Source organism: Lentinus tigrinus, assembly GCF_003813185.1.
Source record: "Lentinus tigrinus ALCF2SS1-7 unplaced genomic scaffold L226scaffold_38, whole genome shotgun sequence".
NCBI classification, from domain to species: Eukaryota; Fungi; Basidiomycota; class Agaricomycetes; order Polyporales; family Polyporaceae; genus Lentinus; species Lentinus tigrinus.
Window position 1 is genome coordinate 37976 of NW_027137947.1, and position 27729 is coordinate 65704.

At 55.9% G+C, this 27729-nt stretch overlaps 10 protein-coding genes across 10 annotated transcripts; 1 reads left to right on the plus strand and 9 right to left on the minus strand.

Annotated features, from left to right (window-relative positions):
* Positions 1-590: 590 nt before the first annotated feature.
* On the minus strand, positions 591-1900 carry L226DRAFT_616190 (uncharacterized protein). Its single transcript, XM_067686874.1, has 4 exons — positions 1815-1900; positions 1524-1742; positions 1173-1445; positions 591-1087 (listed from the first exon to the last, which is right to left on the minus strand). The coding sequence occupies exons 2-4, from the start codon at positions 1590-1592 to the stop codon at positions 794-796; spliced, it is 636 nt and encodes a 211-aa protein (XP_067530868.1). The 5' UTR covers positions 1593-1742; positions 1815-1900; the 3' UTR covers positions 591-793.
* Positions 1901-2085: 185 nt separating this feature from the next.
* Positions 2086-4173, minus strand: L226DRAFT_538945 (uncharacterized protein). The gene is made up of 5 exons (XM_067681593.1): positions 4085-4173; positions 3915-4027; positions 3822-3858; positions 2612-3735; positions 2086-2560 (listed from the first exon to the last, which is right to left on the minus strand). Exons 3-5 carry the CDS (start codon positions 3841-3843, stop codon positions 2291-2293), a joined length of 1416 nt encoding a protein of 471 aa, XP_067530869.1. The 5' UTR covers positions 3844-3858; positions 3915-4027; positions 4085-4173; the 3' UTR covers positions 2086-2290.
* A 217-nt stretch (positions 4174-4390) lies between these two features.
* On the minus strand, positions 4391-6024 carry L226DRAFT_616192 (uncharacterized protein; the record flags this gene model as incomplete). Its single annotated transcript, XM_067686875.1, has 3 exons — positions 4391-4763; positions 4820-5949; positions 6003-6024. The coding sequence occupies 3 exons, from the start codon at positions 6022-6024 to the stop codon at positions 4464-4466; spliced, it is 1452 nt and encodes a 483-aa protein (XP_067530870.1). The 3' UTR covers positions 4391-4463.
* Positions 6025-8099: 2075 nt separating this feature from the next.
* L226DRAFT_538946 (uncharacterized protein) lies at positions 8100-9671 on the minus strand. The gene is made up of 2 exons (XM_067681594.1): positions 8535-9671; positions 8100-8479 (listed from the first exon to the last, which is right to left on the minus strand). The coding sequence occupies exons 1-2, from the start codon at positions 9657-9659 to the stop codon at positions 8216-8218; spliced, it is 1389 nt and encodes a 462-aa protein (XP_067530871.1). The 5' UTR covers positions 9660-9671; the 3' UTR covers positions 8100-8215.
* Positions 9672-10125: 454 nt separating this feature from the next.
* Positions 10126-12186, minus strand: L226DRAFT_470305 (laccase LCC3-3; the record flags this gene model as incomplete). Its single annotated transcript, XM_067676301.1, has 10 exons — positions 10126-10296; positions 10352-10468; positions 10522-10731; positions 10794-10850; positions 10904-11101; positions 11162-11417; positions 11469-11532; positions 11582-11816; positions 11876-11944; positions 12001-12186. The coding sequence occupies 10 exons, from the start codon at positions 12184-12186 to the stop codon at positions 10126-10128; spliced, it is 1563 nt and encodes a 520-aa protein (XP_067530872.1).
* Positions 12187-13154: 968 nt separating this feature from the next.
* On the minus strand, positions 13155-14994 carry L226DRAFT_229395 (uncharacterized protein). Its single transcript, XM_067673072.1, has 2 exons — positions 13738-14994; positions 13155-13677 (listed from the first exon to the last, which is right to left on the minus strand). Exons 1-2 carry the CDS (start codon positions 14794-14796, stop codon positions 13228-13230), a joined length of 1509 nt encoding a protein of 502 aa, XP_067530873.1. The 5' UTR covers positions 14797-14994; the 3' UTR covers positions 13155-13227.
* Positions 14948-17220, minus strand: L226DRAFT_229384 (glycoside hydrolase family 79 protein). Its single transcript, XM_067673071.1, has 5 exons — positions 16341-17220; positions 16127-16279; positions 15924-16074; positions 15190-15865; positions 14948-15136 (listed from the first exon to the last, which is right to left on the minus strand). The coding sequence occupies exons 1-5, from the start codon at positions 17123-17125 to the stop codon at positions 15099-15101; spliced, it is 1803 nt and encodes a 600-aa protein (XP_067530874.1). The 5' UTR covers positions 17126-17220; the 3' UTR covers positions 14948-15098.
* Positions 17221-18943: 1723 nt separating this feature from the next.
* L226DRAFT_470288 (glycoside hydrolase family 79 protein) lies at positions 18944-20693 on the minus strand (the record flags this gene model as incomplete). The annotated part of the gene is made up of 4 exons (XM_067676299.1): positions 18944-19456; positions 19508-19658; positions 19713-19865; positions 19921-20693. The coding sequence occupies 4 exons, from the start codon at positions 20691-20693 to the stop codon at positions 18944-18946; spliced, it is 1590 nt and encodes a 529-aa protein (XP_067530875.1).
* Positions 20694-21914: 1221 nt separating this feature from the next.
* L226DRAFT_616197 (HET-domain-containing protein) lies at positions 21915-24558 on the plus strand (the record flags this gene model as incomplete). Its single annotated transcript, XM_067686876.1, has 4 exons — positions 21915-21976; positions 22028-22105; positions 22176-23255; positions 23314-24558. The coding sequence occupies exons 3-4, from the start codon at positions 22179-22181 to the stop codon at positions 24556-24558; spliced, it is 2322 nt and encodes a 773-aa protein (XP_067530876.1). The 5' UTR covers positions 21915-21976; positions 22028-22105; positions 22176-22178.
* A 793-nt stretch (positions 24559-25351) lies between these two features.
* L226DRAFT_525993 (Cu-oxidase-domain-containing protein) lies at positions 25352-27274 on the minus strand (the record flags this gene model as incomplete). Its single annotated transcript, XM_067679021.1, has 7 exons — positions 25352-25413; positions 25477-25711; positions 25764-26228; positions 26287-26606; positions 26666-26900; positions 26963-27031; positions 27086-27274. The coding sequence occupies 7 exons, from the start codon at positions 27272-27274 to the stop codon at positions 25352-25354; spliced, it is 1575 nt and encodes a 524-aa protein (XP_067530877.1).
* Between the last annotated feature and the right edge of the window lie 455 nt (positions 27275-27729).

Sequence of the window (27729 nt, forward strand, 5' to 3'; positions counted from 1 at the left end):
CGGCATCTTGGGGAAGCGCTTTGCCCCAACTCAACCAGGTTTGGAAACGTGTCCGAGAACAGTAAAACGACCTTGTCCTGCTCTTCATCCGCGGACAGATGATCGTCGAGTCGTCTTATGCCTTGGTAACAAGTGACGCAGCACAAGCGAAGGTTACGACGCAGGGACGCGGTGTACTTGTGGCGAATCGCAGAGGCAATATAAAACGTGACTTACCATTCCCTAACGCGCGTCATCATGCATCTCCATCCACAGGCTGGATCTAAATGTCTCGTCTGCCGATCCCGGACAACTTGTTGAGTATAGCGTCCCGCCGGGGACCGAGTGTCTTGTTGGAGTGCGTGAGCAGCAGGCTTGGTGGAAAATTGCAATATAGGGGCGGATTTAAGACGAGCAATGAATGCAAAGCATACTCAAGACTGAAGTATTCAGAGGCTAGAGCATAGAGGTCGTGTGCACTGTGGACCTGTACGCCGGCCTGACTCTCTGCCACCTCGTCGATAAGCGGAGCTAGAATTCGGAATCAAACGAATTTACAAAAGGATAATATCGATTCAACGTCCGACTAGTTCCAGTAACAAGATGTGCTTATGTGCGGCCCTTACTATGCTTAAGTTCGCTTTCTTACTTGTCTTCTGTGATTGGCACTGGATTGGCATATGTAGAGCGTGCTCCCGATACGAAGTTTTCGAACCACCCACAATGAGTACAGAGACCAGTTCTCTCCGGCATAACACCCGCTATCCTGTCTTCTCAAACGGTACTGAACGAAGAACATCTCAGGTCTGCACTCCTAGTCGTCAAGCACAACGACATCCGCGATGCCCACGCCGCTCGCCAAAACACCCGCCTCTACAGCAGCCTGGGGGACCTCAACCTGCTTCAGGACGAACAAAGTCTGGGTCCCAGGCGCAGCGGAGATGTGGATCACGAACTGCGCCTTCTTTCCCTCTTTGTCCTTGCCCTGGAACACGTACTTGGACGTGAGAGAGCCGCCGCCCTCCTTCGCGGCCTTGTACGCGTCCTTTGGGTTGCTGCTCTCGACGACGCTCGCCTTGATGGAGCCGATCTTCGGGTTCGTCCATCCCTGCAATGAGCGCAATGGCACAACACACACGCAAGTAGTCAGTCACACGGTCTGAATCGGCGACGAGGAAGCGGCGCGAACTCACGAGAGCGAAGTCGTAGTAATGCTTCGTATCGAGCGACAGGCGGAACGCGGTCCCGCCCGACACGCCCGCAGGCTCGAGATCCTGGTTGCAGCACGAGAACACGAGCTGGCTGAACTCGCCGAAGCTGCCCGGGGCGTCCCAGTAGCGTCCCGAGTCGAAGTACGTGCCCTGGAGGAGGACGTCGAACTGCGTCTCGTTCTTCAGCGTGCACTGGATCCAGCGCGTCTTGCTCTTCAGGTCCTTCGCGGGCTCGGGGATGAGCGCTTTGGCGACCTACGGACGCAGCGGTGGAGTATAGTGAGCCAGCGAGTAAGCAAGAAGAAAGAGGGACGGGGTGTGAGAGGGACGTACGTCTTTGATCTTCGTGATGAGCTCGCCGCCCGTCACGAGTGTGGTCAGAATTTCGATGATCCCGGCCATGTTCAGCTTTCGCTTGTGAATTGATCGCTGAGTGGAGGGTGGGTGGGTTCTGGGACATCCGCAGGAAACATGGCAAGGCTTTATACGTCTCCGACTCCGCTTACCCTCCAAAATTTACCGCAACTTGCAATGCCCGGTTGTCCACCATCCCTGGTTGACAGTTGAACGGAAGTTCACTTTAACTTGTCAATTCTGATCAACCACGCCACTGAGACGAATCACCTGCGGTTCTAGCTCCCACAAACGGTGGCCCGTAAGGATCATGCGTCGACCTGTGGCATACAGTCAGATCATGATATGGGTGCAGGTCTACGACCTGGTGAAGGCGCAAAAGGCCATGGAAAGGAGGTCAATACAAGCCCGAAGAAAAGGTTAGTAAGGTGTCATCAAACTGACGCTGTGAGAAACACACCGAGAGTGTTGGATCGACGTGACAGGGAGCATGGACTCCGAGAGCCAGCGACCCTCTTCTGGAGTCGAATGTAGACAATATCACCGTGATAATTCTCATGCTAGTGCTCGGACTTGATGCCAGGAGAGAACGCAGCGTCTTGATGCCGACTGTTGTCGGGCTCCGCTGCCACCCAGCGAGGTACGTGAGGAGTGAAGGGAGAGGAGGACTCCATGAAACAGCTTCAATCTTCATTGGTTATTTGTGCACCGTCGTGAACTAGCTCAGCGCTCTCCCAGCAACCCAGTTAATCCGTGTGGTCCCCGCCAACGAACAAATCCTTCTCTGAAGATCCTACTCGCACCTTCTTGTACGGTTCCTCTCGATCTGCATCCAGGGTTATGGACACCAGCTGCATGGACGGCGTGGACTCCTTGATCCGATGAGCGTACTCGCCTACATCGAAGTTCTTAATACACTCCTCCAGGTGCTCGTCATCTCTTGCTCGTTCCCACGCGTTGATTCTTAGTCTGAACCCCGCGAGTTTCAAGCATACAACGGCTGCATACAGATTGTCCTATGATGTAGCGTGAGTGCATGGCATTCGAAGAATGCCTAAGCTGCTCACCAAAGCTTGGCCCAAGTCCGCACTGTCATCGCCGCCTAGCACTTGCAACTCGATCTGCAGGATCTGTAGCTGCGGGTTTCGCTGCTCCGTCAACGCGTTCATCCAATCGTCACTGAGCAGCGTGAGTCCCGAGTGCAACTCCGCCCTCAGTTCGAGGTGCGCCGGGCGCGCATCCATCAATATCGCACGAAGCCACCTCGCATTTGTATTCTGGTAGTTGGTGTCGTAGTCGAGCGTGATATACTCGATCCGAGAGATGGGTGCGAGGACATACAGGTCGTAAAGGCCACCCCAGAAGGACCGCATTGGCGCTGCCCACGTGCCGTGTACGAGCTGGTCGTTGCGGTTACTCTCTCTCTGGCTTGCGTACCGCCGCTCTGGAATGTTGGCGTAGCCATAGACCGTTAACTCTGATAGGTTCGGGAACGCGCGACGGAGCTTGGGCGTGGCGGGAGTCCAGTCACCCGAGAGAGTGAGAGTCGTGAGGCGAGGGTAGACGCAGAACTTGCGTGTGGCGAGAAACCAGTGTTCGATACTAAGTTCTGTCAGGGTGTCCCGGCAGTATCTGAGCAAATGCAAGGGGTCGAGTTGCTCGGCTGTGACGGACGGGGAGCTGAGGAGGTCCTCGCAAAAATTGATACTTGCCCTGGTCAAGGGCGAGCATCGACCAAGTAGTTGTAAGACTGCTGCGGCCTGGATGCCTGCGGACTCCATGATCACGGAGGTCACAGTATGCAGCCGCGCGACTGCTCTGGCCAGCTGGTGGTTGGCGAGGAAGAGATCCTTTGACGATTGCAGGCACAGGTACCGGAATGCAGGGTGCTCGCACTCAGCAAGCCTGAGGAACAAGTCAACGAGCGAGTCTCCGGCCTCCTTCGCCGTCTCCGTTCGAATCTTCAACACGAGCCCGTGTAAGCACGGAATACGAACGGCAGGGTCTGCATGCATGAAGAGCAGGAAGGAGAGGAGACGTTTGTCCGTGTAAATACAGACGTCTTCCCCTCTGAGGAGCTCCCGGGCACCGTTACGGTAGAGGGCTTTGCAGGTCTTCATGACGCGCGACTGTGTGTCCATTTCCGCGAGAGACACAATGTGCAGAAGAACGTCGAAGTTCAAGACAGGTCCTTGCACGGCGATGCATGAGTGATGTGCACGTAGCAGGAAACGGTGATGGGCACGTAGCAGGAAACAGACAGTTTGTGCCACTTACCAGTTCGTATACCACTCATCATATCGAGGAAGCACGACTGCGTGGTCACCGTAAACACACGCCTCCGTGCCGGAAGATCTCAATAATGCTTGCCTTTCCTTCAATTCACCTTGTCGTTTTATCAGCCTTAGGCGGACGATTGACGGGCCCAGCCAATACAACATTGTCACCAGTGTTCCGAAGTTGTCGACAAAGGATAAAAGCATCTACTTCGGGTATAGTCGTCAGTGCGAAAGTCGATACTCGGGATAAATGAGGCAAACCCTAGCAAAGGCAAAAACAAAAAGGCAATCCTTTCAGACGAGGCCACACGAGCTCGGGCCCGACGAGCTACGACCAGGCGCAGGGGACACTCCGGGGAGAGATGAAGGGAGAATGTACCAGCTCGAAGCTGAGACACGGACAAGAACTAAGCGGACTTTGTTTGTACTGAACCTAAGATAAGTTACATATAAACTCCGATTGAACCGTACCTTGCTCGTAATTAACTCCGATTCCTACGGACTATGATCGGAATGAACCCCGAAACATCATGCTCTCCGAGTAGCTCGGCGACATCGACGCACTTACTCCCTCTCTGTCTTTTGGACATCTACAAGCTAGCTTATGACTTGCTTCGAAGCCCTAGTATCTCTAGCGTGATTACCAGAAACTACCACCATGAAGGTCCAGCGCGACAAAGTCATCCTCGAGCCCCAATTTCACCGATCTGTATTCCGGAACCCATTTTGCACTATCGGCATCGTAGCAATCGATGCGCAGAGCGATGGCCAACGCCTTCATGGAGGATGTCGTGGACTTGATCCGGTGAGCCAATGCGTCTACATCCAGGTCTCGGACGAAAGTTAGGAGTCGCCCCTCGGGGTCTCCCTGCAGGTGGACATCAATGTTCAATTTGAAGCCTTCCAGCGAGAGGGAGGCAATCGCAGCGCAAATATTGTCCTGCGAAAGTATGAGATACTGCGTGGACGTCCGACTTTATGACGGGTAAAGCTTACCAAGGCCCGGCTGACGTCCTCCTGATTGCTGCCCATGATCTTCATCAACAGGTCGAGGACCTGTAGCTGCGGACTTCGTCGCTCCGAAAGCGCACCCAACCAGTCTTCGCCGAGGAAGGTCTCTGGATCCAGCCACGTACCCAGGCTGAGATGAGCGGGACGTGCATCTGACAAGACACTGCGGAGCATCACAGCGTCGTCGGTGTCCTGTTCGTCGTCGAGGGAGATGTTTTCAATCCGGCAGATGGGAGCTAGAAGGTAGAGTTGGAGGAGACTACCGTGGAAATATCTCAATGTCTCCCACGAGCCGTACCGTTCTTGATAGTCCCTCTGCTTGGCTCTCCACTGCTCCTCGTCAGGCTCGGTCGGTGGGAGGACAGGATAATGTGCATCGTAGAGAACTTCGATGGAATTCAAGTTCGGGAACGCGCGGAGAAAGCCGACGGTATCGGGGAGCCAATCCCCGGTGAACTCTAGAGAGGTTAGATGGGGGTAGACGTGTACTTTGTTCCCCACCGCCCACTTGCCACACGCGAAGTTCGTTAACGAGAGTTCCTTTAAGGTGTCCTTGGAATATTTCAGGACAAGGGCGAGGTCAAGGGGCTTCGACTCCCCTGCGGCGGTGTCGGAGATAATATTGTCATACGAGATCGTCGCGCTCATCAAATGAGAGCGTAACTTTCTCAGTAATTGCGAGCCCTCCACACCCATTGAAATCAGGTTAATCGAAGTCAAGCTTGTCAGACTGACGATAGCCTCCGTCAGCCCTGGAACAGCGAGCAGCAGCTTCTCCGTCCCACCTACGGTGAGGAAACGGAGGCCCGCGTGCTCGGTCCTGGCGAGCTTGAAGAAGAAAGTCTTGAGTACCTCGCCCAGCCGGCTAGAAATACCTTGTTCGAGGTACAACGAGAGGTCCAGCAAGGACCGGAAGCGGACGGGCTGAGGGTCCGCTCGCATGAAGAGCAGGAACGATAGGAGTTGTGTCTCGCCCTCGAGCATGACAGGATACTTGAGGAGCTTCCTCGCTCCCTCGAGATAAAGAACCCGGCAGGTCTTCATCATGCGCGACTGCGTCTGCTTCGGCGCAAACGAGAGTATGATCAGGAGAACGTCGACGTTCAGCTCTGGTTCTTGCGGAGAAGTGTGAGACACATGTCTACGAAACAGCGTGGTAGCTACATACTGCTGTGTGCCATGCCACTCATCGGTCGAGGATGTATGGCCGGGGGAAGTTGGACTTGGATGATGGCCTCCCTGAAGGACGGTACATATATGTCTTGTTACTGTCCAAAGTTGTTGTTGAAAGATCATCGATCGTGACCTAACATCTTTCTACTCCCATTATAGCTTTCGCAGTCTTTACTAATAACCGCGAAGAACAGTCGCAAGCCTTTCTCCACGCACCACGGGTAGAGAATCCGGAGACAACCGAGTAAGATAAAGAGCGCGAGCGAAAACGACGTGCATTGTATGCTGAAGAGGGAGCGGGGACCCATTGCCAGACGTCTCCGTAGCGAGGAGCGCATCGTTGAAGTAAATTACTATATCACAGCAGTTCAGTTGTATCGTTATCCCAATCTGCCTCTACATAGTGTCCTCCGTCTCCGAGAACCAGACACCGAGCGCCCGATAATCGGCTTCCGATCCCAATTGCACTCTCTCTTGTCCTGGTCGGACTGAATCGAAGCCCTCAAGGGTCACCGACACCACTTTCAGGGAGTGGGAGCGATCCTGGAAGCTGCGCGCAAGTGCATGTAAATCCAGACTGAGAAAGAACGGCCCGAAGGGGTCGTCATTTAGAGGGCGTTCTAAACCTTCTATCGATAAGGAGAAGCCTAAGAGTTGTGAGGATGCGATTGCGGCACGAAGGGCATCCTGGAGATCCCGGGCGGCGGCGGTGATGGTATGTGTTGAGTAGACAGTCACATCGCCTAACAATGAGACACTCACCATGGCTTCGCCAAACATTCCGGGCACATCTTCCCCGTCCTCATCAAACACCGTTACCGTCATCTTTAGAACTTGCAGTCCAGGAACTCGTGGCTCGAAGATCGCCCCCATCCACTCTTGGTCCAGGAAGCCCTCGTTTGGGCCCAAGAACGCGCTCAATGTCAGGTCCACTGGACGTGTGTCGGAGAGGATAGTCCGGAGCGTGCCCGCATCAAGAGTTCCGTGTCCGGTGATGTGGTCAATGTGGATTCGGCGAATGTGGCAAAGTGGACTGAGAATGTAGAGCTCATCTGCTGGCCCATAATATGACTTCAGCTCCCGCCACGAGCCATGTTCGAGCTGATATCTCCTGTTGGCTGCTCTGCATGCATCATCGCCGATGTCGGGAATCGCGCCTTCTCCGTAGACTGTCTTGACCGTGGACAGGTTTGGGGCTACGCGAAGAAGAGCGGCGACGTCAGGGACCCATCGGCTCCCCAGTTCGAGGTCGGTCAGTCGGGGATAGACCGCGACCTTGCATGTGTTACTGAGCCAAACGGTGTTGTTGAGCTCGAGCACCTCCAAGGTGTCTCTCGAGTTCTTGAGGAGACGAGTGGCGTCCAGATGCGTGGCTCTATTGTTGTCGGCGGGAAACGCGTCCTTCTCAAACGAAAGGTCGGCCTTGGTTAATTGAGAGCGGAGTGCGTTCAGTACTTGCACGCCTCGCCGACCGATATGGGACAAGGAGAAGGATTTGAGTGTGGTCAGATTTGCGATCGCTCCTGCCAACTTGCGATCGGCGAGTAGCATGTCCTCCAAATGACACCACAAGTTCAGATCCCGGAGGCCTGTGTTCTCAGCCTTGGCGAGCTCGACGAAGAGTTCCCTCAGCATCTCCACGGTATGCAGTGAAAATGCCGGTTTGTCCCATGTCTCCAATACAAAGACACGCAACGAGGAATAGCGGATTGGTGGGTCTGCCCGCATGAACAGAATGAACGAAAGGAGATGAGCCTCTTCAAACAACCGCACTCTGCCCTTGAGGAGTTTTCTTCCACCCTCGCGGTAGAAAAAACGACAGGTCTTCATCAGGGTTGTCGTAGAGTTTGAGAGTTCGAGGACGCGGAGAAGGACATCGGGGTTCAGTGAGGGGCGTTCCACTAGCATCGAGGTCAGGTTTCGAACAGAAGATGAGCAGGAAGCTGACGCCACGCACTGGTGATCCGGCTGTCACAGCTGAACGAGGTTGAAGGTGGAGGCAAGAGGGACGGGTGTCGTTCGAAGTGAGTGCCGCTGCATTGAGACAATGTGCCCCAGACGAACTGACGCCACTTCACAGAACAAAGGATTAACGCTTCACCTGTATGGGCACAAAGGCACATTTTTTAAAGTACGCAAACAATACAAGACCGCTAGACCGCGTAGACGGAATACATGGCGTGATCGCGAAGGTGGGGGTCCCCGCCATCAGACCCTTCCATTGGGACCCAAGAGTCTGCGGCACCTGCTAGCGGATCCTATTCGAGCCTTGCGGTGTTTCTCATCAGGGAAGTAGTCCGACTCTATGAGCACGGCCTCCAATGATGGACATGCGTCTTGGAAGCTTTGTGCGGTTGTCTGCAGATCCATAACTTCTATGCGTCCATAGCTCATAAGTGGACGTCCGACGCACTGGATATCTAGCTGGAACGCGCGGAGAGACGTCGATGCCAGGGCAGCGCAGATAGCGTCCTGTGCGGAGAATGGTCATCAGTCCGACCGGGCCTGTCATGCGCCTAAAACTTACAATCGCCTCTCCTAGAGTGTCATCTTCATTCCCCATGAGCCTCATAGTGATTTTCAGGAACTGCATCGGCGGTTCGCGCTGCGCACACAGGGCACCCGTCCAATCCAAGTCGCGGAAGTTTGAGAGTGCATAGGATGCCAGCTCCACACGGACGGGGCGCACGTCGTCCAAGACGGCTCCCAGCATCTCCGCATGTACTTCTTCGTCGATGTCGTCCAAAAGGATGTGAGCTACGTGGCAGGTGAGGCTGAGAGCATGGAGATGCTGCGTCGTCCCCCAGAAGTAATCCAGTGACGGCCACGAGCCATGCGCATGTTGGTAATGCTGATTGACGTCTCTGAGGGAAGCGTAGCCTTCCGCATAGAGGAATGAGTCCTCTTGCGCTACGGATAGGGATTTCAAGGCGGGGAAGGCGGTGATGTAGTGGGAGATCTCGGGTAGCCACTCGCCAGCCTTGTGATACAAAGTCTGCAAGCGGTGGTAGACTGGACCTCTACTGGTGACGATCCGATTGAGGTGCGACCCAACGAAGGAAAACGACTGCAATGTATCGCAGGAGCCTTCGAGGAGATGCGTGAGGTCGATGTCAACGAGCGTGCGGGATTCAGGAAAAGGTACTGGATCTTGGACGCTGATGTCGGCCTTGACAAGTCGAGAAAGCATGGCCGTCCGCATAATACTCCATGCACTATGGCTGACGAAGTCAAGCTTGAGGTCGGTGATACTCCTGAGCCTGGACACGGCGCGAGCCAGCTCGTCATTTGAGCATTCCCCCGTCAGGTTGTACCCATGAATCCGTAGGGTCCTCAGCCCAGAGTGCCGTTCAGCGAGTTCCGTAAAGAACCCTGCCAGCAGAATCTCGGACTCCATTGGCAGACCCTCCGCAGCTCGCAAGTGGAAAGAGCGTAGAGACGGAAACCGACCGGGAGGATCCGCGCGCATAAAGAAGAGGAAAGAGACGATCTGGTTGCGGGTGCACAGGAGCACTCCGCAACTTCTCAAAAGCGTCTTACCGCCTTCGCGGTGGAGAATCCGACACGTCTTCACCATCCGTGACTTGGTCTTGATTCGTGCCAGTGATATGATGTGCAGGAGGACATCGAGGGGAAGTTTCCAGGTGTCCATTGTTGCGATCCGGTACCTATCGCAGGGTCCGCTAGCTAAAAAAAAAGTCAACCGATATTAAAGCGATGTGAGTAATAGGTTATTACCGTTCCATGCAACTGATGTACGTGGTTGAAGACGAAAAAGAAAGCGCGGTTGCGCGGCTGTGGCGCAGATACAGACGCCCGTCGGGCACCTCGGCCAATGGTCGCTGCAGTCTGAAGTCGGTTTGGATTCTCGATACTGCTGATCTCTGTAATCGATGCCAACGCAAAAAATGCATAATGTACGAGTTACGTGGTGATGGCATAGATGATGCAGTATATGCGGGGTCCCATGCGTGGCTGCGAGAGATCTGTAGCGACAGACCTAGATGATGTGTATGTACTAGGTACCTATGATGCAGGATGTAAACAGTCCGTATGTGAAGTGCCAGTGCCCCTCCAAGAAGTAAATATGTAGAAGCCAACGAAGGAATGCGCGCATCTCAGAGATCGTCAGCGTCGAGCGCGTCATACGTTGGACAGAGGTTGCTCCAGGCGTCGTTCGATGCAAAATCTGCGCCGGACGAGGTGTCTTCGCTGAACACAACAGCGAAGCCTGCCTCGAGGTGGAAGTCAATGTGGCAGTGGAGGAACCACGGTCCCGGGTTGTCCGTCTGGACACGATCAGGTGAGGAATTGCTGTGATTTGGGAGTTGCGCATGGACATACCGTGAAGCGGATGGTGACGTTGTCGCCCGCCGTGCCGGTGTCGACTACATCGCGACGAGGCGGATTCAGGTAGTTGTACTCGCTGCTACCCGCGCTTCGGACGACGGAGAAGACGTGCTGTGAGGTGACTATCAGCGCGCGGTCAATGGATGGATAGAGAAGACACTGACGCCGTGCAGATGGAAGGGGTGAGGGGCGCCGGGAGCATTCGTCGATGTGATCGGGAAGGATAGCTCAATGGTAGCGTTGGACGGAAGCGCGTAGACGCTACCATTGGGGAGGAGGTCTGAGGCAGACTGCGATCCGCTCATGATCTGCAGCAGCACGGGGACAGTGGGCGGGACGAAAGTCGCTCCATTGATGAAGAAGTTACTGCCGTTCTAAGGCATACTTTATCAGACATACATCAACGGACATGAGGAAGTGTGCGCGAGACACTCACGAAGGAAAAGGCCATGTTTAGGGCGTAGTCGACGCCGCCAATGCTGGCTTCGCCAGGCTGGGTTATCAAAGTTAGAGGTCGGCGGTAACATGCATGTAGGATCTACTCACAGCAGCGGGACTATCTAGAGGGACAAGGTCGGTCTCAACGAGCGGCTCTGTACTCGTCGTGCTGTTGGTGACAGGCTCGACCTCGGCTGCATCGTCGTAGCGGAGGATGGCGGAGTTCACACCGCCATCAAAGTTGACAGTACCGCCACTAGGAAGTGCACGGATCCAGTAGTTGTTGATGTCTTGGTCCGCGGTGAGCTGCATAAGGTATATAATGAGCAATGACGTCGATGAATGATTATAGACAGGATGACTTACCACGAAGGAATACCGCTGTCCAGCATAGATCTGGATCGAGTCGACAGTGACGGGCTGGTGGCTGACCGCGTCGGCCTCGATGACTGTCATGTTGTGGCCGTCTATCGAGAAGACAAAGTTGGGGTCGCACGAGAGCGAGACAAGGCGGAAGCGGTAACGCTTGCCCTGGGTGACCGAGATGACAGCAAGCTCTGCGTTAGCATCGCCGCCTGCAAAACGCCCCAGACCGTTGATCAGAACCGAGTCCGGTCCAGTCCTGAGAGACACTGAGTATTGCTTCAATATCTACATAGCTGAGTGTACTTACGGGAACGCAGGACCGAGCTTCGCCGCAGTGTGGTACCAGTCAGAGAGAGTGATGACAGTGGACTCTGAGGGGGAGTTCAGAAGAAGATGAGAATGGAGACCAGCCGAACCCACCATCGTCAACGTCATACAGCGATGCATGCGGGTCATGCGGGTCGTATACGACCATAGGACCGCGGAGACCGTCGCAGTACTGTGTTGACAAGTGGCTGTGGTACCAGAACGTGCCGGCCTGGTCGGCGGCGCTGAAGTCATACAGGAACGAGTTTCCCGTCGAGATGGGGCACTGGTTGACGAAGGCGGGGCCGTCTGCCCAGTTCGTTCCCTTCTGGAAGAACCCGTGCCAATGCTAGGTTCCAGTGGAACGGTGAGGACTAGACCGGGTGCAAGAATGGTATTGCCACGTACCACGGTCGTCGACTTGAGCATGGTACCGTTGGTCAGCTGGTCAACCACGTTGATCTGGAAGTTGTCGCCCTGCAGTAAGGTAAGAAGGGAAGCCTCCATCAAGGGAATACGGTCTCAGCACGCACCTTGTTGCCCGAGACAAGCGGTCCAGGAAACTGGCCGTTCACTACTACAGCAGCACGGGTATAGCCATCGGGAGAGATGTCCGCGTTCGAGATAGTCAAGTCGGTGACTGGGCCCACTGCGGCGCGTGCGCGGAAAAGCGACAGACCGAGGGTTAGAAAGATCGCCAATGGTGTACACCTGCTCATGGTGAGAAGAAGGGAGTGGACGCCAGGGTACAAGGAAGGAGGCGATTGAAAACCAGAGGGAAACCGACACCGAACAGAAGTAATGCTTGGCTCGACATGTTCGGACCCAGTCTATTTAAGTAGGAGGCCGAAGACAAGATCCTTCGAAGCATATTGAACGCGAAGCGGTGCCGCCCCGCTTTTTTGACGGCACGGTGTCCGCAGGATCGGGGCGGCACATGTATTGACCGATGGGGCGCGATGCGTCGGTCTCGCGAGTCGCTACGTCGGCTGTGTAACGGTAGCGTTCAGTTGAGCAACCAGCAGCTGTAGACAGTAGCAAGAAGACTCACTCGGGAAGGATCAGAGATCTATAACTATGTGGAGTCTTCTCCGTGGAACGGATGCGGTTCTGAGGTCAGCGGCGATCGCTCGTGCGCACTTCCTTGTACGACCGGGTCGTAACGTTGCGTGAGTACTCCGAGTCGAGGAGGAGATGGGGTTCGATTCTCAGCATCCCAAGCTTATCGAAGGATTCCCGACAACACGCATCACGTCTTGAGCTGCGGAATATGACGACGTCGCTACTATGTTGCGTCCCAAAGATCCTCGATGCCTGTCCACGCTAGTCCAGTGGTGCCGCTGGAATCTGCAAGACGCATGGATTTCTCCCCCAGCATCATTTCCAGTTTCCGCGCCTCGAGATTCGGAGATTTGAAAGAGAGAGCTGCAGAGCCGCCAGTGCGCAATTACGAGGTGAAGCCAGAGTGGTGCATGCCGGCAATCGAAGGGAAATTGGGAGGACGTATATAGCCAGACGCGCGCGTATCACCATGTGCCGGCGGCCTTGGCGGACCCGAATCAATGGTTCCCTACTTCAAACTGGACCGAGGCTCGAACCGGAGCTTTATCCCAACAAAAACTCTTCTTTATCAGACTTCGCGGATGCAGTATGTATTTACACCGCCGAACACAGTCTACAATCTGTTGGTGAGTACTGCTCCTTGAACGAAGACACGATTGAGCAATGAGTAGATACATTCAATGATACAAACAGTACAGTCACACCTCCTCCGACTGGGCCCTAACGTACGCGTTGCTATACTCTGAGCTACTGGTCTCCTCATCCGAGCTTGACTCCTCAGCGAGTCTCCCATCACTCTCGGAATCTGTAGACTGTTCACCCTCGTCTTGATCTTCCTCTTCCACGTCCGACTCTTCATCATCCGAATACCCCGTGTGGAAGGTGCGAGCACGTCCAGCCGCCCACAGGACAGCATCTTCATACGCATCAGGCTCGCCCGGTCTAAGTCCGCGGACCGACACGCTAACCATCTTAAGGCGCGTGACTCTCCCGATGATCCGCCCCCCGAAGTACTTGAGGTTCGTCCTAGCCAGATAGCTGCGCTCAGGCGCGTCCGCGCCCGTGCTACGGTCGTTTGTAGCCTTGACATCGAACGTCAGGTAGAGTTCTTCGATCCGAAGACCGTGAATTGCTCCTGCGATATAGTCCTGCGCAGTGCCGTGACAGTCAGTCTTGCTGTCGATCACAACAGCACAAGCTGTACGCACCACAGTATCGCCAACCCGATGGCCAGGGATGTTGCAGTCGACGGTGACTATGATCTCCAACTTTCGGAATTCGAACCCTCGGATCTTCTTGTCGTCGAAGGCATAGATGAGGCCATCGTCGATGATATGGTCGGAGTCCGCCGTGAGCTTAACATTAGTCGGCTCAGTCTCCTCGATCACAGCCCCTAGCATCGACAGATGCCGGTCTTCGCTTGCTGTAGTACCAACGAGCTCCAGGGCCTCGACAGAGCAGCGGAGACCGAGGACATACACGTCCAAGATCGATCCCTTAACCCGCGCCAAGCTCGTCCACGACCCGTGCGAGTCCTGCGAGTCCTGGTTGAAACGTCTGTACCTCTCGCAATTCGTCCACAAGTCGCCACGCCGAGACGGGAGGACGGACGATATGGTGAGGTACTTAAGGTTCGGAAAGGCCGCGACGTAGTCATACGTCGAGGGGACATCAACCCAGTTGAGTTCCAGCTCCCTCATTTTCGGGTACTTGTTCAAGCTACCCTCCGGTGTGTTCGTGGTGGCACTTTCCGCCTTGAGCTTCCTCAGGGTGGCCTCTGATGCCAACAGGAGGCGAATCGGGTCGGAGTAGCGCAACTCTCTTGGCAAGCGCAACGGGTCGTCGGACAAAGAGAGTTCAGCGGAAAGAAGGGAAGACTTCATCTCGACGAGCATGTCATGAGCAAGACGTCCAACATTGCGGATGTGCAGCGTCTTGATGGTGGACAGCGCGGCGAACGCTTTCGCGAGTGGCGGGTGAGATTCGAGTAGGGCTTCGGCATTGTCGAAACCCAAACTTTGGAGGGGCATGAGCCTACCCCATGTGTCAATCCAGTCCTCCAGCATCGCTGCTACGTCTCCGTCGATAGCTCCAACCGTGAAGTAGAGGCTGGAGGTCCATCGGGTGTACCTTGTACCGTGCTTGGCGAAGAACTGGACAAGACCCCGGATGTGGTCTTCGCAGTCGATCCTCAACGTATCCGTGTGTTGTTGGATGGATCTCACTATATTCTGGGCAGCGGGAGTGAGGGGCGGGACGGGAGGCATGTCGATCGAGTGCTGGTGGCTCGGCTGAGTGGCGTCTAGGTGTGGCTGAGGAGTCAGAGGAGACGGCGAGCTTGCCACTCACCCTAGACATGCAGCAGCGCGGAAGACGCTGGACTACTAGAAGAAAGAGAACGTGAAGATCGTGATCCTATATCGTGACTCTATCACAAAGAAGATTGTCGTCCTATCTATGGTAGTGCACTCTCAGGCGCACTCATGTGGCCGAGAGAAGCCTTCCTCGTGCGGGGAAGCCTGAAGGCCACGCACGCAGCCTTACCCACGTGCAGTAGGCGCTGCATAGGTTACGACTTCTCCTGAATGTCGATGACAGAGGTAGCGACTGACGATTGCCCACATCAGTGCTCGCTCAAGCACACAAGGCAGGATACGTACCTGAGGTCGATGGTGAGAGTTTCTGTTTCCTGGTCATTCTACGACGCGCATAGTACATGCTCACCGCCGCGAAGAATGCAACTGCAACGCCAGAGACGACTCCTGCTGCGATATACTTCCCTCTGCCGCTCCGAGAAGACCCTGTTGAGCTGGCGGAGACGGGAGCGGTCACCTGGAAGTCAACAAGCACGGCCTCGCTTGCGCGCAAGTCTAGTCCAACGGCCAAAGTGACGCGTTCCTCCGCAACAGAACCTTTCGGGAGAACATCGGCGGTCTCGTAGCTCTGACCCGCCCACGTCAGGTTCGCAGTGTCGTCCGCATGGTGGAGAACCAATCTCCGAGCGAAAACGGGGCGATTAGAAAAGTAAGCGACGTCGCTCGCACCCCCGCCCAGATCGAGGTCGATGTGAACCGAAGGTCGATCCCCGCTGTTGTTCTTCAACCACGCATGCAGGTTCACGAAGACAGCGCGGACGAGCACCCCCTGCTCAAACGCTGCGTAGCCGGAGACGTTGGTGCCGTTCACCGTCAGCTCGACGACCTTCGCGGAGCCAGAGGAGCCAATGAGGGTGTTGACGACGAGGCCTCCGTAATAGCTCGGCATGAGCTGCGCCGGAAGAGGGGGGTTTAGAACAGACCCGTCGATGACCGAGCGATTCAATGGAACCGGCTGGATCTGATAACGGGGTTGTGGGTCAACCGGACCAGTCTATACGGCTATCAAACCAACGCACGAAATTGTATTTATATCCGATGCCTTGGTGGAAGAAGGTCTGGCTGATCCCACGCGTCGCGGCACGGAGTATATAGTCTATCGCCCACAACGCCGACCCTGCGGAGTTACTGACTCCGGGGGCGCCATGGCACGCGATACTATTTGTCTCCCTGAGCCGATGTATCAGCCTCCAACCGAGTATCCTGGATGATTCGGACGAACCCGAGGATGTATCCAAGTCCCCTTGCACGCGTCGCAGCGATGTCCTCATCGAAAATGGATAGGTTCGAACGGACGGACGTCTTGTTCATGAACGAGACGAGGGAGAAGTTCCCGCCTTTGCAGAAGTGCGCCTGGTAGTGATGCTGAGAGACACTGTGCTTATCTCGTCAATGTCGGGGGTCCTTCGGGCATAGAGGGAACAAGAACAACGTACACTGATATAGCCCGCCCAGGTGCGCTATCAAGGATACTAAGATCGTATACCTTGCGAGGCGTGAAGCCCTGGTTGGCGAAGGCGAGCCCCTGGAGCGTGATGGGCCCGTTACGCCCGGAAATCCCGAGTGCCTCCACAACAGGACCTGCGCTGGCTGTCCACTCCCGGACGTAGTCGTTCACTGTCCAGTTCTTCGGCCGCAAGCCATTGTGCGTGTATAGGTCGGGTTCGTTGCCAACTTCTATCCGGTCAAGAACGATGTCGGCCGTCTTCACGTCGGGAGATTGGAACGAGGCTGCGATGGCGTTGGCCATGTTTACCGCGTTCGTCGCGTTGTTCGCACCGAGGTTCACGCCCCACACCATATGCGTGCCGCGCGGGAGATAGCGCGAGAGTTGGTAGTAGTCGTTCCCGACAGTGATGCGCGTTGCCTCGGGATAGGGAGTAATCGCGTTTGGGGGAGGATAGACGTCGTCGTTCAGGGTCTCCGTCGGCGACCAGACGGTGTGATCCTCCGAGTTCGCGCCGACGCGGATATCTGGAGGCTGTCCCGTGAGCGCGGCGTAGTTCATGAGCGCATTGTAGGTGAAATCGTTCCTGGCCTCGACCCCCGTCCACTCTGGCCAGCGATCCTGCTCCAGCGAAAAGGACACCAATGTCGGGGCGAGGGGTTCGGAGTCTGCCGGAGCATCGATGGGGATGGAGACGTTCACCGCCGACACATAGCAGCCAACGAGGTTGAGGACGACCAATGCGGCCAGGAGGTGCGCTGACGGGTGGCGCATGGCGGGATGGACGGGGTATGGCTGGATGAGCGAGACTGCGGCAAGGAGGAAGGGTGCGCACGTCGAAACCTTATATCGCGACTGCGGTACTGAGAGTCCATCCAGTCAGACAGGAGAATGATCCATCTGGCAGTTTTGTGACATGATGCCGCCCGCCTGAGAAGAGATAGTGCAAGCGATGAACAGTGGAGATGCGACAGCATGCGAGACCTCCGCCCGATGCACGACTGCAATAGGCCATTTAGTCTCTACATGAGCCACAGATGGTTGCCGATGATGAATGACTCACCGAAGATCAACGGAAGCTCGCTTTCGGACGTCGTGCTGTCTTCTCTCATCAAGTATTGTAGCGTGGACAAGGCAGTGTCTGCAAGGAGCAAGGGAGCAAGGGATAGCACGCAACCGAGAGTCCGAGACGTTATCCCGGGAATCGGAGTCGCTGAACGGTCTTGCCATTACTATGCCCTGGCACAAGCGATCAATCGCGGGACGGGGGCGCACGGGGAAAGAAGCCTCAGGGACACGTCGTGGAGGGACACAGAGTTCGACGGGATGGCAATTGCCTAACCCAACCTTATCGCGGCATCTTTGCGAGGACACGGTGAGGCCTTCTCATGCAAGGCTGCACCAATCTGTCTCGACTCTCCGATGCTGCCAAACGGAGAATGGGGAATCAGGACACAGCCTTCGCGGAACTGAGGGAAGCCGATTTCTCCGGAAGGTCGCGAGAGGGCTATATATGTGCGATCAGCACACAAGTGCGCCCATTTTCTCCCGCAATGTGAGGGTGATGTGCCGAATCGAATCCGCGCAAGCTGCGACGGTGTTTAGGTAGCGGATGTAAGAAGACAATGTCAAGCTTACATGTCATACTCATGCTTGTAGCGACTCTTCTCAAGATCGGAGTTCTATCGAGTACGAGGTCGACTCCCATGATGTCCTGCCGTCGCCTATGTAACTCGCACGGCATACAGGCAACCTCTGGGACAGTACGCGGGTGCACGTTGAGACCGGCATGGCAGCATGCCCAAGGTTGGCCTGACAGGATCCCGGATATAACGCTTGGCGACTTGATATGGGATTTCGTAACCTCGACCCTTCCTAACCCATTCGGCCAGTCAGCCACAGATACGGACATCAAGTAAAAGACACTCGCCACGCTCGAGCATGCTATGCGACTGGGCGCAATGCAGCGGCGGAGATGGATCTCTTGCTGCCCTAGCCCTGGGCAAAGATCATGATGGACGTATTTCGTACGTGACGACAGATCCTCGAAGAGCGAGGACAGCCTGAACTCGGTGCGGGCGTGCAGACTCAGGAGTCAGGACTGCAGGGTAGTGGGCGGTGGCTTGAGACGGAGTCGTGGTGGACGTCTATTGTGGGCTCTCGTGTGCATCATGAGAAGGGAAAAGACAGGGAGCAGCAGCGTGGTGGCCGTTCGCAGAGGGCACGACTTGCGCGCATTGCATAATCGGCGCCAGCGTATCCGCCTCCACGACGGCGCGCGGGCAGTCAAGGTCGAGCTACTGTGAAACGGAGCAATCAGAAGACGTGGAGTGAACTACATGGAAAAGACGACTTACTACTTCATATTCGACCTTCTTGATGGCGGGAACAGTCGTAAAACTTACCTCCGAGCGTAAGCCATTCCGCATGGGTGTATCGACGATGCTCCCACCGGAGAGCGTAGAGAAAAATCGTTAGATCTTCGTAAACTTTCGTAACACACGTACAGATAAGGATATCGATCACTGTCTCTTCCAGCATGGTCCTCCGCGAACAGCTTAGGCTCAGCAAACAGCGCGTGTCAGCGCCCACTCAGAACTCGACCAATACAGCCTCCGTGGAGCGCAGATCGATGCCTTCGCTCAGGACAACGCGCTCCAGCACGATGCGGCCCTTAGGCCGCGCGTCGTTCGTCTCATAGCTCTGGCCTGCCCACTTGAGGTTCTCCGTATCGTCTGCATGCTCGATGGCGAGCCTCTTAGCAACGGCCTTCCGACTCCAGAACTCGTTGGCCTCGCTCTGCGCGCCCTTGGCAAAGGCGAAGTCGAGATCGATGTGGACGGACGGGCGCGCGCCCGTGTTGCTGGCCAGCCACGAGTGGAGGTTGATGAAGACGGCGCGCGCGAGACGCCCGTACTCGTACGCGGCATAGCCGGCGACGTTCTCGTCATCGACATCGAGCTCGACGATCTTCGCTGACCCGGTCTTGCCGACAAACGTGTTGATGACGAGGCCGCCGTAGTAGCCCGGCTGGATATGGGAAGCAAGGGGAGAATCGAGCTCGGACCCGTCGATCGTCGAACGGTTGAGGGCGACGGGTTGGAACTGGGTAGAGGTTAGCGCGCTGACCACGAGCTGCATGTGTGAAACGCGTACGAAATTATACTTGTATCCAATGCCCTCGTGGAAGAAGAGTTCCTTGACACCCAGCGTCGCTGCTTGAAGCGTGTAATCGATAGTCCAGAGGGCCGCGCCAGCTGTGTTGCTTACTCCAGGTGCGCCGTGGCATGCGATGCTATTAGTCTCTCTGGATGGATGCTGATGAGAACCGGAATTAACATGAATAACACGAGGGACGTACCCAAGAACATAGGTCAGACCACGAGCATGCGTCGCTGCGATGTCGTCCTTGAAACCAGTCAGGTTGCCCCGCACCGCGGACTTGCTCATGAACGACGTCAAGGGGAAGTCGCCACCATTGCAAAACACGGCGGAGTATTGGTGCTGAGAAATTCTGAATAGAAGATGAGCGCTGCTCTCTCAGGCTCGAAACAAAGACATGGACGTACTGGGAGATCGCCTTCCCAGGCTTGCTGTCAAGGATCCCAAGGTCGAAGATCTCTCGGGGCGTGAACTGCTGCGTGGCGAAGGCCGCTCCCTGGACGGAGACAGGTCCATAGCGTCCTCTGATACCTGCCGCCTCCACAGCGGCACCTGCCACAGAGATCCAGTCTGGCACATACACCTCGGCCGTCCAGTTTTGCGGACGAAGACCGGTGTAATTGTAGATATCCGCCTCGTTACCGACCTCGATGAGATCGAGGATGACACCAGAAGCCTTGACGGTGTTAGAACGGAAGGCGCGCATGATGGCCTTGGCCATGTTGACCGCGTTCGTGACGTTGTCCGCCCCGAGGTTGATGCCCCATGTCATGTGCGTCCCGCGGGGCAAGAAACGCGAGAGTTCGTAGTACTCGTTTCCCACTGTGATGTGGGTGGCTTCGGGGTATGGAGTTATAGTGTTGGCCGGCGGGAACTCGTCTTCGTTGATAGTGACTGTCGGAGACCAGAAGGTATGGTCCTCAGAGTCTGCGCCAACGCGAATCTTCGGAGGCTCTCCCGTAAGCTCTGCATACTGCGAAAGTGCGCTGTGTGTGAACTCATTGCGGGAATGAACACCGGACCAGTCCGGCCAGCGATCCTGCTCGAGAGAGAACGAGACCAATGTTCGTGCAAGGGATTGAGAACCTGAGGACGGAGAGAGTAGCAGAGAGACATTGACCGCGGAGGAAGTGGCGATATACAGACTTGCCACTATGGACAGATGAAAGATGCGAGACATGACGAGGGCGAATCGGTTAGGCATCGGGGCAGGAGCGAGAGATACCCTCGACCGAATGAGACGGCGTCCAGCGAGGCCCTAAATACCGCGTCCTGGAGTTCAGACCATCAGGAGCTGGAGTCATATGTCCTGACGCCGTCCCGTAAGCGTTGCGGAGAAGACGTCATATACTCGCGTTGGCGTCGCTGCCGGGGCTTGTGTGAGGAGACGCCGTTCTAAAAGAAATTCAGTTCCGTTCCAATAAACGATGTGTATACACTTTCCACACGTACCGAAAGAAGTGATGAACAAACTCGAGGTCATCGTCGTCGTCAGTTGACTGTTAGTCGACTGGAACCGTGTGCGCGAGCGGCGCTTCGGACCGAACTCTGGCTTCCCCGACGGTCCAGCCGGAAGAGCGTTCGCTTCGACCACCCCGGTTCGAGCCCCGCCGGGAGCCATCGTATTTCACAAAAACCCCGGTCGTCCTGAGTATGCAGGGTGGCTGTTTGCGATGCACTCTTGCATCCTGAGGCATGCCTGAGGTGAAGCAGTGAGTGGAGAGACATTAAGGGGAGAGAGGTAATGTAGCATAGCTCAATCAGTAAACATGACCGTAAAAAGAGGCCCGGAATGGACACATACCCAGCAATACCTCCGCGATAAGGACAGAGGGGAAACGAATTGACTTTACTGGAACCCCTCAACAGCTGGGAATCGATGAGGTGGGGTGCAGCAGATCATGCGAAGCAATGAGCGCGCTCAGAAGTGACTACAGTACGCGAGCGACCGCGACGCGAGACCACTTCCTCTGTGCGCATAGCGTGAGTGTCACAGTGCGGTAAGAAGGAGAACGATGTCGTGTCGTCACATACCCCATCGTACAAGCCTGGAGATCGCGACAGCACTGTTGTCAAAATCTTTCCATGCCACAGATCCTTGAAACTTGGGTCGAGTCTTGTACTGGACCCTGGTCGCTCTTAAACGACCTGTCCACCAGAAATACGAGTGTTACTCTCCCCAAAAATGCGGATACTCAGTCGATCTGGCAACTCGCGTCAGAAAGGGAGACGGTCGTGGCAGATTAAAGGCAAGGTATGTAGAGTACGGCGCCAGGACTCAGCCGCTCGTTTGCCCTATTCCGGCAACTATGACGTCACTTATCGCACGACTCCCGCTGCTCTCGGGCCTGAGTAGTACTGTACTTACACTCTACGCTGCATGAAACGACATTCATCATTTCCCAACACTTGCATCATAAAGCATATACTGTACAAGTATCATAGATTGCTGGCTCCCTCAAGGTGAGTATTGATTAGTCTTTTGGGTCGCCGAGGAGTCTAATCAGTTTCTAGATGACAGAAGTTTATCATCATCTGGTCGCCGTTGCCAGTGACAACCTGAGCTAGAAAGTTGTGTCAGATATCACACCTGTAAGTTCTGACAGTGTTGCTATGCTGAACAGCCTTGTACTGCGAGCTGTGTTCACAATCTCACTCATAGTCTATGGACTACCTTCAAGTTGTCGCTTCGACCCCGTCGTGTCACCCGCTTACCTGGCACACTGGCATATCGAACCTAACCTTTTCTCTCATTATCTCAAATTCTGTTCTCGCCATGTGGCTTTTGAGCACCGCTCGCGCGGAACTCCACTACTTCATCGGTCCTGAAGTCGTACCTGGCGGCTACGCGATTCTCTCACATGTCTGGGGAGACGAGGAGCAAACGTTCAGTGAGCTCCGAGCCCTTCAAAAGACCTGCTCCGAGGCTGGCCTCAATCCACGAGATCACGCGTCGGCCAAAATCCAACGGTTCTGCGAACTAGCCGAGGCTCGTGGTCACAAATGGGGATGGGCGGACACCTGCTGCATCGAGAAGTCGAGCAGCTCCGACCTCTCTGAGGCGATCAACTCTATGTATCGCTACTACTCCATGGCGGAGGTGTGCTACGCCTATCTCTGCGACGTCCCCACGGGAAATCTGCTTGACGGCCCTATCCCCTCCTCTAGGAAGCTCAGTACGCAGGAGGCGTTCGCGAGAAGCCGGTGGCACAAACGAGGATGGACGCTGCAAGAACTAATTGCTCCGGACGTTGTGGTCTTCGTCTCGCAAGATTGGATCATTCTTGGTGCGAAAGCGGACTTCCCCACCCTTCTCTATAACATCACCGGCATTCCGCATGGAGTACTTACGCTGGTGCAAGAACCCGGGGAGCTGGGCATTGCCCACCGCATGTCCTGGGCGGCGAACCGTGAGACTACGCGGCCCGAAGACGAGGCGTATTGCCTCATGGGCATCTTTGACGTCAACATGCCCACCCTCTATGGTGAAGGCAGACGAGCGTTTCGCAGGTTGCAGGAGGAGATCATGAAGAAGTCTGTCGATACTTCGCTCTTCGCTTGGCACAAACGCTATTCCCATGAGGATGAACTTGTGCTTCGACATCAGGTGGCCGCCGCGCCAACCGGTCAATGCCCGATGGACCACACCACCAAGGTCAATCTGTTCGCAGAGTCCCCCAAAGACTTCAGATGGGCTTCGTCGGTCACATACTATGGACCTCCAAACTCTAGCAAAAGCTTTGTGCGTTATTTGTTGCCGGAACAAGTCAGCTTTTAGGATACTGACCTGGTCGCGTCAGGATGATCGTTTGCGTCCACTCAAAGTGCCAGCGGAGCGGCTTCCCACCTTCACCATCACCCCATACGGCGTTCTTTCCAGTGTATTGATCCTTCACGCTAGTCGATATACCTACGCACAGCTGCTCTGCTCCGACAACCCCTCCCCCTCGGATCCATCCACAAAGATCATCCTCCTTCTTCTGGTCAAGTGTGGCGCAGCACATGTGCACACGCAATCGCTCTACCATGCCGTAGGCCTGCGCTTCATTTCATCCATCGCAGACTTTGGCATCAGCTCCTGGGAGCTCGAAGCGGAGTGGTCGGATATATACATCATACACGAACCCTCGCGCTCACGAAGGGAGCACCTGGGCGCCGCCAACGCCAGCCTCACCTCCCCATTCCGCATCTCGCCCGCAGCCCTCCTCCAGGAAGTGAAAGCCGCCGGAGTCGTGTCGATCTCGCATTCGAAGCTGCCCCAGCCATGGCAGGGATTCGCAGTCCTGCGACTCTACTTCCAAGGCGCACACCCGGCGACGCACATGCATATCGGGGCGCCCCCGTGGTACTTCACCATCTCTCTGGGATGCTGCAATGCCGAGTCTGCGGCTGGAGACCCCCCAGGGGCCCGGTGGGCGACCGTCGCGCGCGGTACCCTACGGCAGCTGCCACACCGGGACGGCGAAGTTCTTCGAGGAGCTAATGCCACGACGCACGACTGCGCGCTGGACCATATCGACGGCTGGACTGCGCACTCCAGATTGTTCCCTAACATCATTGACTACCGCCTCGACGACTCGGAGGGCGCTGGCGACCTGCGCAGGGTCGCGGATATCCAACTGTCATTCACCCCATCGTTATTCCCAGCTGCCGGTACGGTGCACCCATTCGAGCTGCATGCTGAGATCATCGACTTTATCCAGATCGCTGCCGAAGGTAGCCTGCTCCGAGTCCCTGGTGACGACCCCGAGGCTAATCGCGACAGTTCTCGCGGGTCCAGTCAGAGTACTGCCAGTGGTGCAGCGCAGGATCCCCTGCTGTTGGCAGGAGTAGAGCCTCCGTTTCTGCCTCAAGTTCCCGGGCCGGAAGATGGCAACTCAGGCTCTAGCTTTTCGCGAGTCGCCGTGTCCCAAAAGAATTCCCTGTTCGGCCAGCTACGGAAGCGCTCTCGGTCGCTGTTCTCCCTTTCGTCCAAGTCGTCGCCCTCTCCTAGTGGTAGTAGTGCGCCCGCGCTCCCTCTTCTCCCTTCAGACACTGCACGGTAGCCTGTATCGTCTCTGAGTCTTGAAGCGGTTGGGATACGGCGGCCTCTAGAACGGTGTCGGTGATGGGGTCAGTTGCTGTCAGTGCTCCTTGGGATCACCTAAGAGGTACGAGAGCACACACGGATCCCTCTTCTCTCCCTGTCGCCTCGGGGCCCAACACAAATCATTGGAAAGCGTCTGACGGGGCCGGCTCATCTTGATGCGTTTGGTACTGTTCATCGGAGATAAAGACCAGTCAGCCGAGGCCAACAGCTGCAGAAGAACCTCGTACAGAGAGCTACGTAGTCGTCCACACCTGTTGTATCAGGGTGCGTCCAACTGCACACCGAGCGTTGCACACTGTTTGAGAGGTATGACAGAAAAGTTCCTTGTGTCGTGCGTAGATAAGTACAATAAGAACTATACAACGAATGACGGGTGCAATGCGACGTAGATAGTACGAGTACACTGGCAGACGAGTCCAGAGCAGAGAGAGAGTCCAATGAACCATTCCCGTTCCCGAGTCCCGACAGCCATGATCGTACGTAGCTAACGTATAGCGAGCGACATTGACAGTGACACAGCGGACAACCATGCGAAACACCAGACGACATTAACTTCTATTATGCGCGACCGTGAAAGAATGTACCAAAAAGCCCTTAAGAGGTATATACTGTAAGCAATATATAAAAAGATTGCGTTTGTTCTCGCCGAACCAGTCCCTTGTACCTAAGTGTGATGATGCTAGTGTCTGGGTTGTAAGGAGTGGAGATGGAGAGCCGTTCTTGCTTGGCGCGCAGCGTTGACGATCCGCTTAGCTGCCGTCGCCATTGGGGTAGACCGAGTTGTACGTGGGGCAGAGGTCCTCCCAAGCAGCTGCGCAGAGAGAAAGTGGAAATGAGCGACGGTCGAGATCAGCATAGTTCGGTGTAGACTTACTGGAAGGAGTGTTCGTGTCCGCGATGTCGGGGATGTCCTCGCTGAAGATGACGGCGAAGCCAGCCTCGAGGTGGAAGTCGATGTGGCAGTGGAGGAACCACGGGCCAGGGTTGTTCGTCGTGAAGCGGATGGTGACGTTGTCGCCCGCAGTACCGGTGCTGACGGTGTCGCGCTGGACGGGGTTGACGTAGTTGTAGTCGGTGCTGCCGGCCGAGCGTACGACGTAGAAGGTGTGCTACAGGAGCTCGGTCAGCGAGGGTCATGACAAGAGACAAGTGGCCACATACACCGTGCAAGTGGAAGGGGTGGGGAGCACCGGGCGCGTTGGTCGCAGTGATCGGGAACGAGAGCTCGATCGTCGAGTTCGACGGGAGCGCGTAGATGCTGCCGCTGGGGAGGAGGTCTGCGACGTCCGACGCACCGCTCATGATCTGGAGAAGGACGGGAACGCTGGGAGACGTGAAGGTCGCGCCGTTGATCGCGAAGTCCGTGCCGTCGAAGCTGAAGTCGAGGTTGAGTGCGTAGTCGACACCGCCGACCTCAGCGGTACCGGGAGCAGCGAGGTTCTCGAGGGGGACAAGCGACGTCTCGGCCAACGGGTTGGTCCCGGTCACAGTGGCGGCAGTGGGCTCGACCTCATCGGCGCCGTCGTAGCGGAGGATAGCAGAGTTGACGCCACCATCGGTGGTGATCGTACCAACGTTCGGGATCGCCTGAATCCAGTAGTTGTCCACCGCCTGGTCTGCAGTGAGCTACAACGGGATGTAGTGAGAACTAAGCGCAATAATAACGAGCAGGGACTAGACGTACGACAAACGAATAGCGCTGGCCAGCAAAAATCTGGATGGAGTCAACCTCGTAGGGCTGAACGCTCACCGCATCAGCCTCGATGACCGTCATGGTGTGACCCTGGATCGTGAACGTGAAGTTCGGGTCGCAAGAGATGTTGATGAGACGGAAGCGGTAGCGTTTGCCCGACGTAACGCTGATGACAGAGAGAGGGGCATCGGCAGCCCCGCCTGCAGCGCGGCCAAGGCCGTTGATGAGGGTCGAATCAGAACCGATCGGGAAGCGGGCACCAAGGCGGGCAGCGGTGTGGTACCAGTCCGCCAGGGTGATGACAGTGCTGTCTGGAGGACATCGAAACCAGTCAGTGGATGGCGAAGGGAAATGAGCGGGAGAGGCATACCATCGTCGACATCGTAAAGAGACGCATGGGGATCAGCGTCATCGTAGACAACCATCGGGCCGCGCAGACCGTCACAGTATTGGGTCGACAAGTGGCTGTGATACCAGAAGGTCCCAGCCTGACCGGGGGTCTGGAAGTCGTACAAGAATGAGTTCCCCGTGGAGATAGGGCACTGGTTGACGAAAGCGGGACCATCAGCCCAGTTCGTGCCCTTCTGGAAGAAACCGTGCCAGTGCTACAATATCGAAGAAGCCCGTCAGCGCCAAGGGGGTCGAATTGTAGCCCAGGATTACTCACAATGGTGGTAGCAGTCAACATGGTGTCGTTGGTAAGGTTATCAACGACGTTGATCTGGAAGTTGTCACCCTGTCATGGAAGAGACGTCAGGGCAATGCACAAGTGGAGAGTACAGAAACCAACCTTGTTTCCCGTGATGAGGGGGCCGGGGAACACATCGTTCATGACGACAGCAGCGCGGGTAAAGCCATCGGGCGAAATATCCGCGTTGGAGATCGTCAAGTCGGTGACGGGGCCAATAGCGGCAGCCGCCAGGCGAGAAGACGTAAGGGTAAGGGCAACGAAAGCCACCAAAGACTGGAACTTGCTCATGGCGAACAAAGAGCGAACGAAAAAGAGGCTCTAGACGGGACTGGAGAGGAGGCGAAGGAACGATGCCTGTTGTGGAGAACCGGGGAAGAAGAGACGGAGGATTTTATATGTCAGAGCTTGGAGGCGCCCCTGGACCTCCTCCTCCTCAGGCGGGCAAGTCGGTCGAGTCCGTCTGCTTCTGGGATCAGCGACGCAAGCGCCGTTGCCGTGGCGCAGAATGAAGCATTGCCAGATTCGGAGACCGTTCTCGTGGATCGCAAAAGTCGCGCGTGCGTCGGGTCATCGTGACCGCAGCGTCGGTTAACCACTGGCGCAAGGCACACCCGGCGCTCGACTGCGGTCCATGACCTCCGTCCATCAGACCCAGCAAGGTAGTTGAAACAGTCGTGCGATGGACGCGGGAGTTGAACAGAATGCTTTCGGAAGGAAACCCCGCCCGCCCGCCATCGAAGACT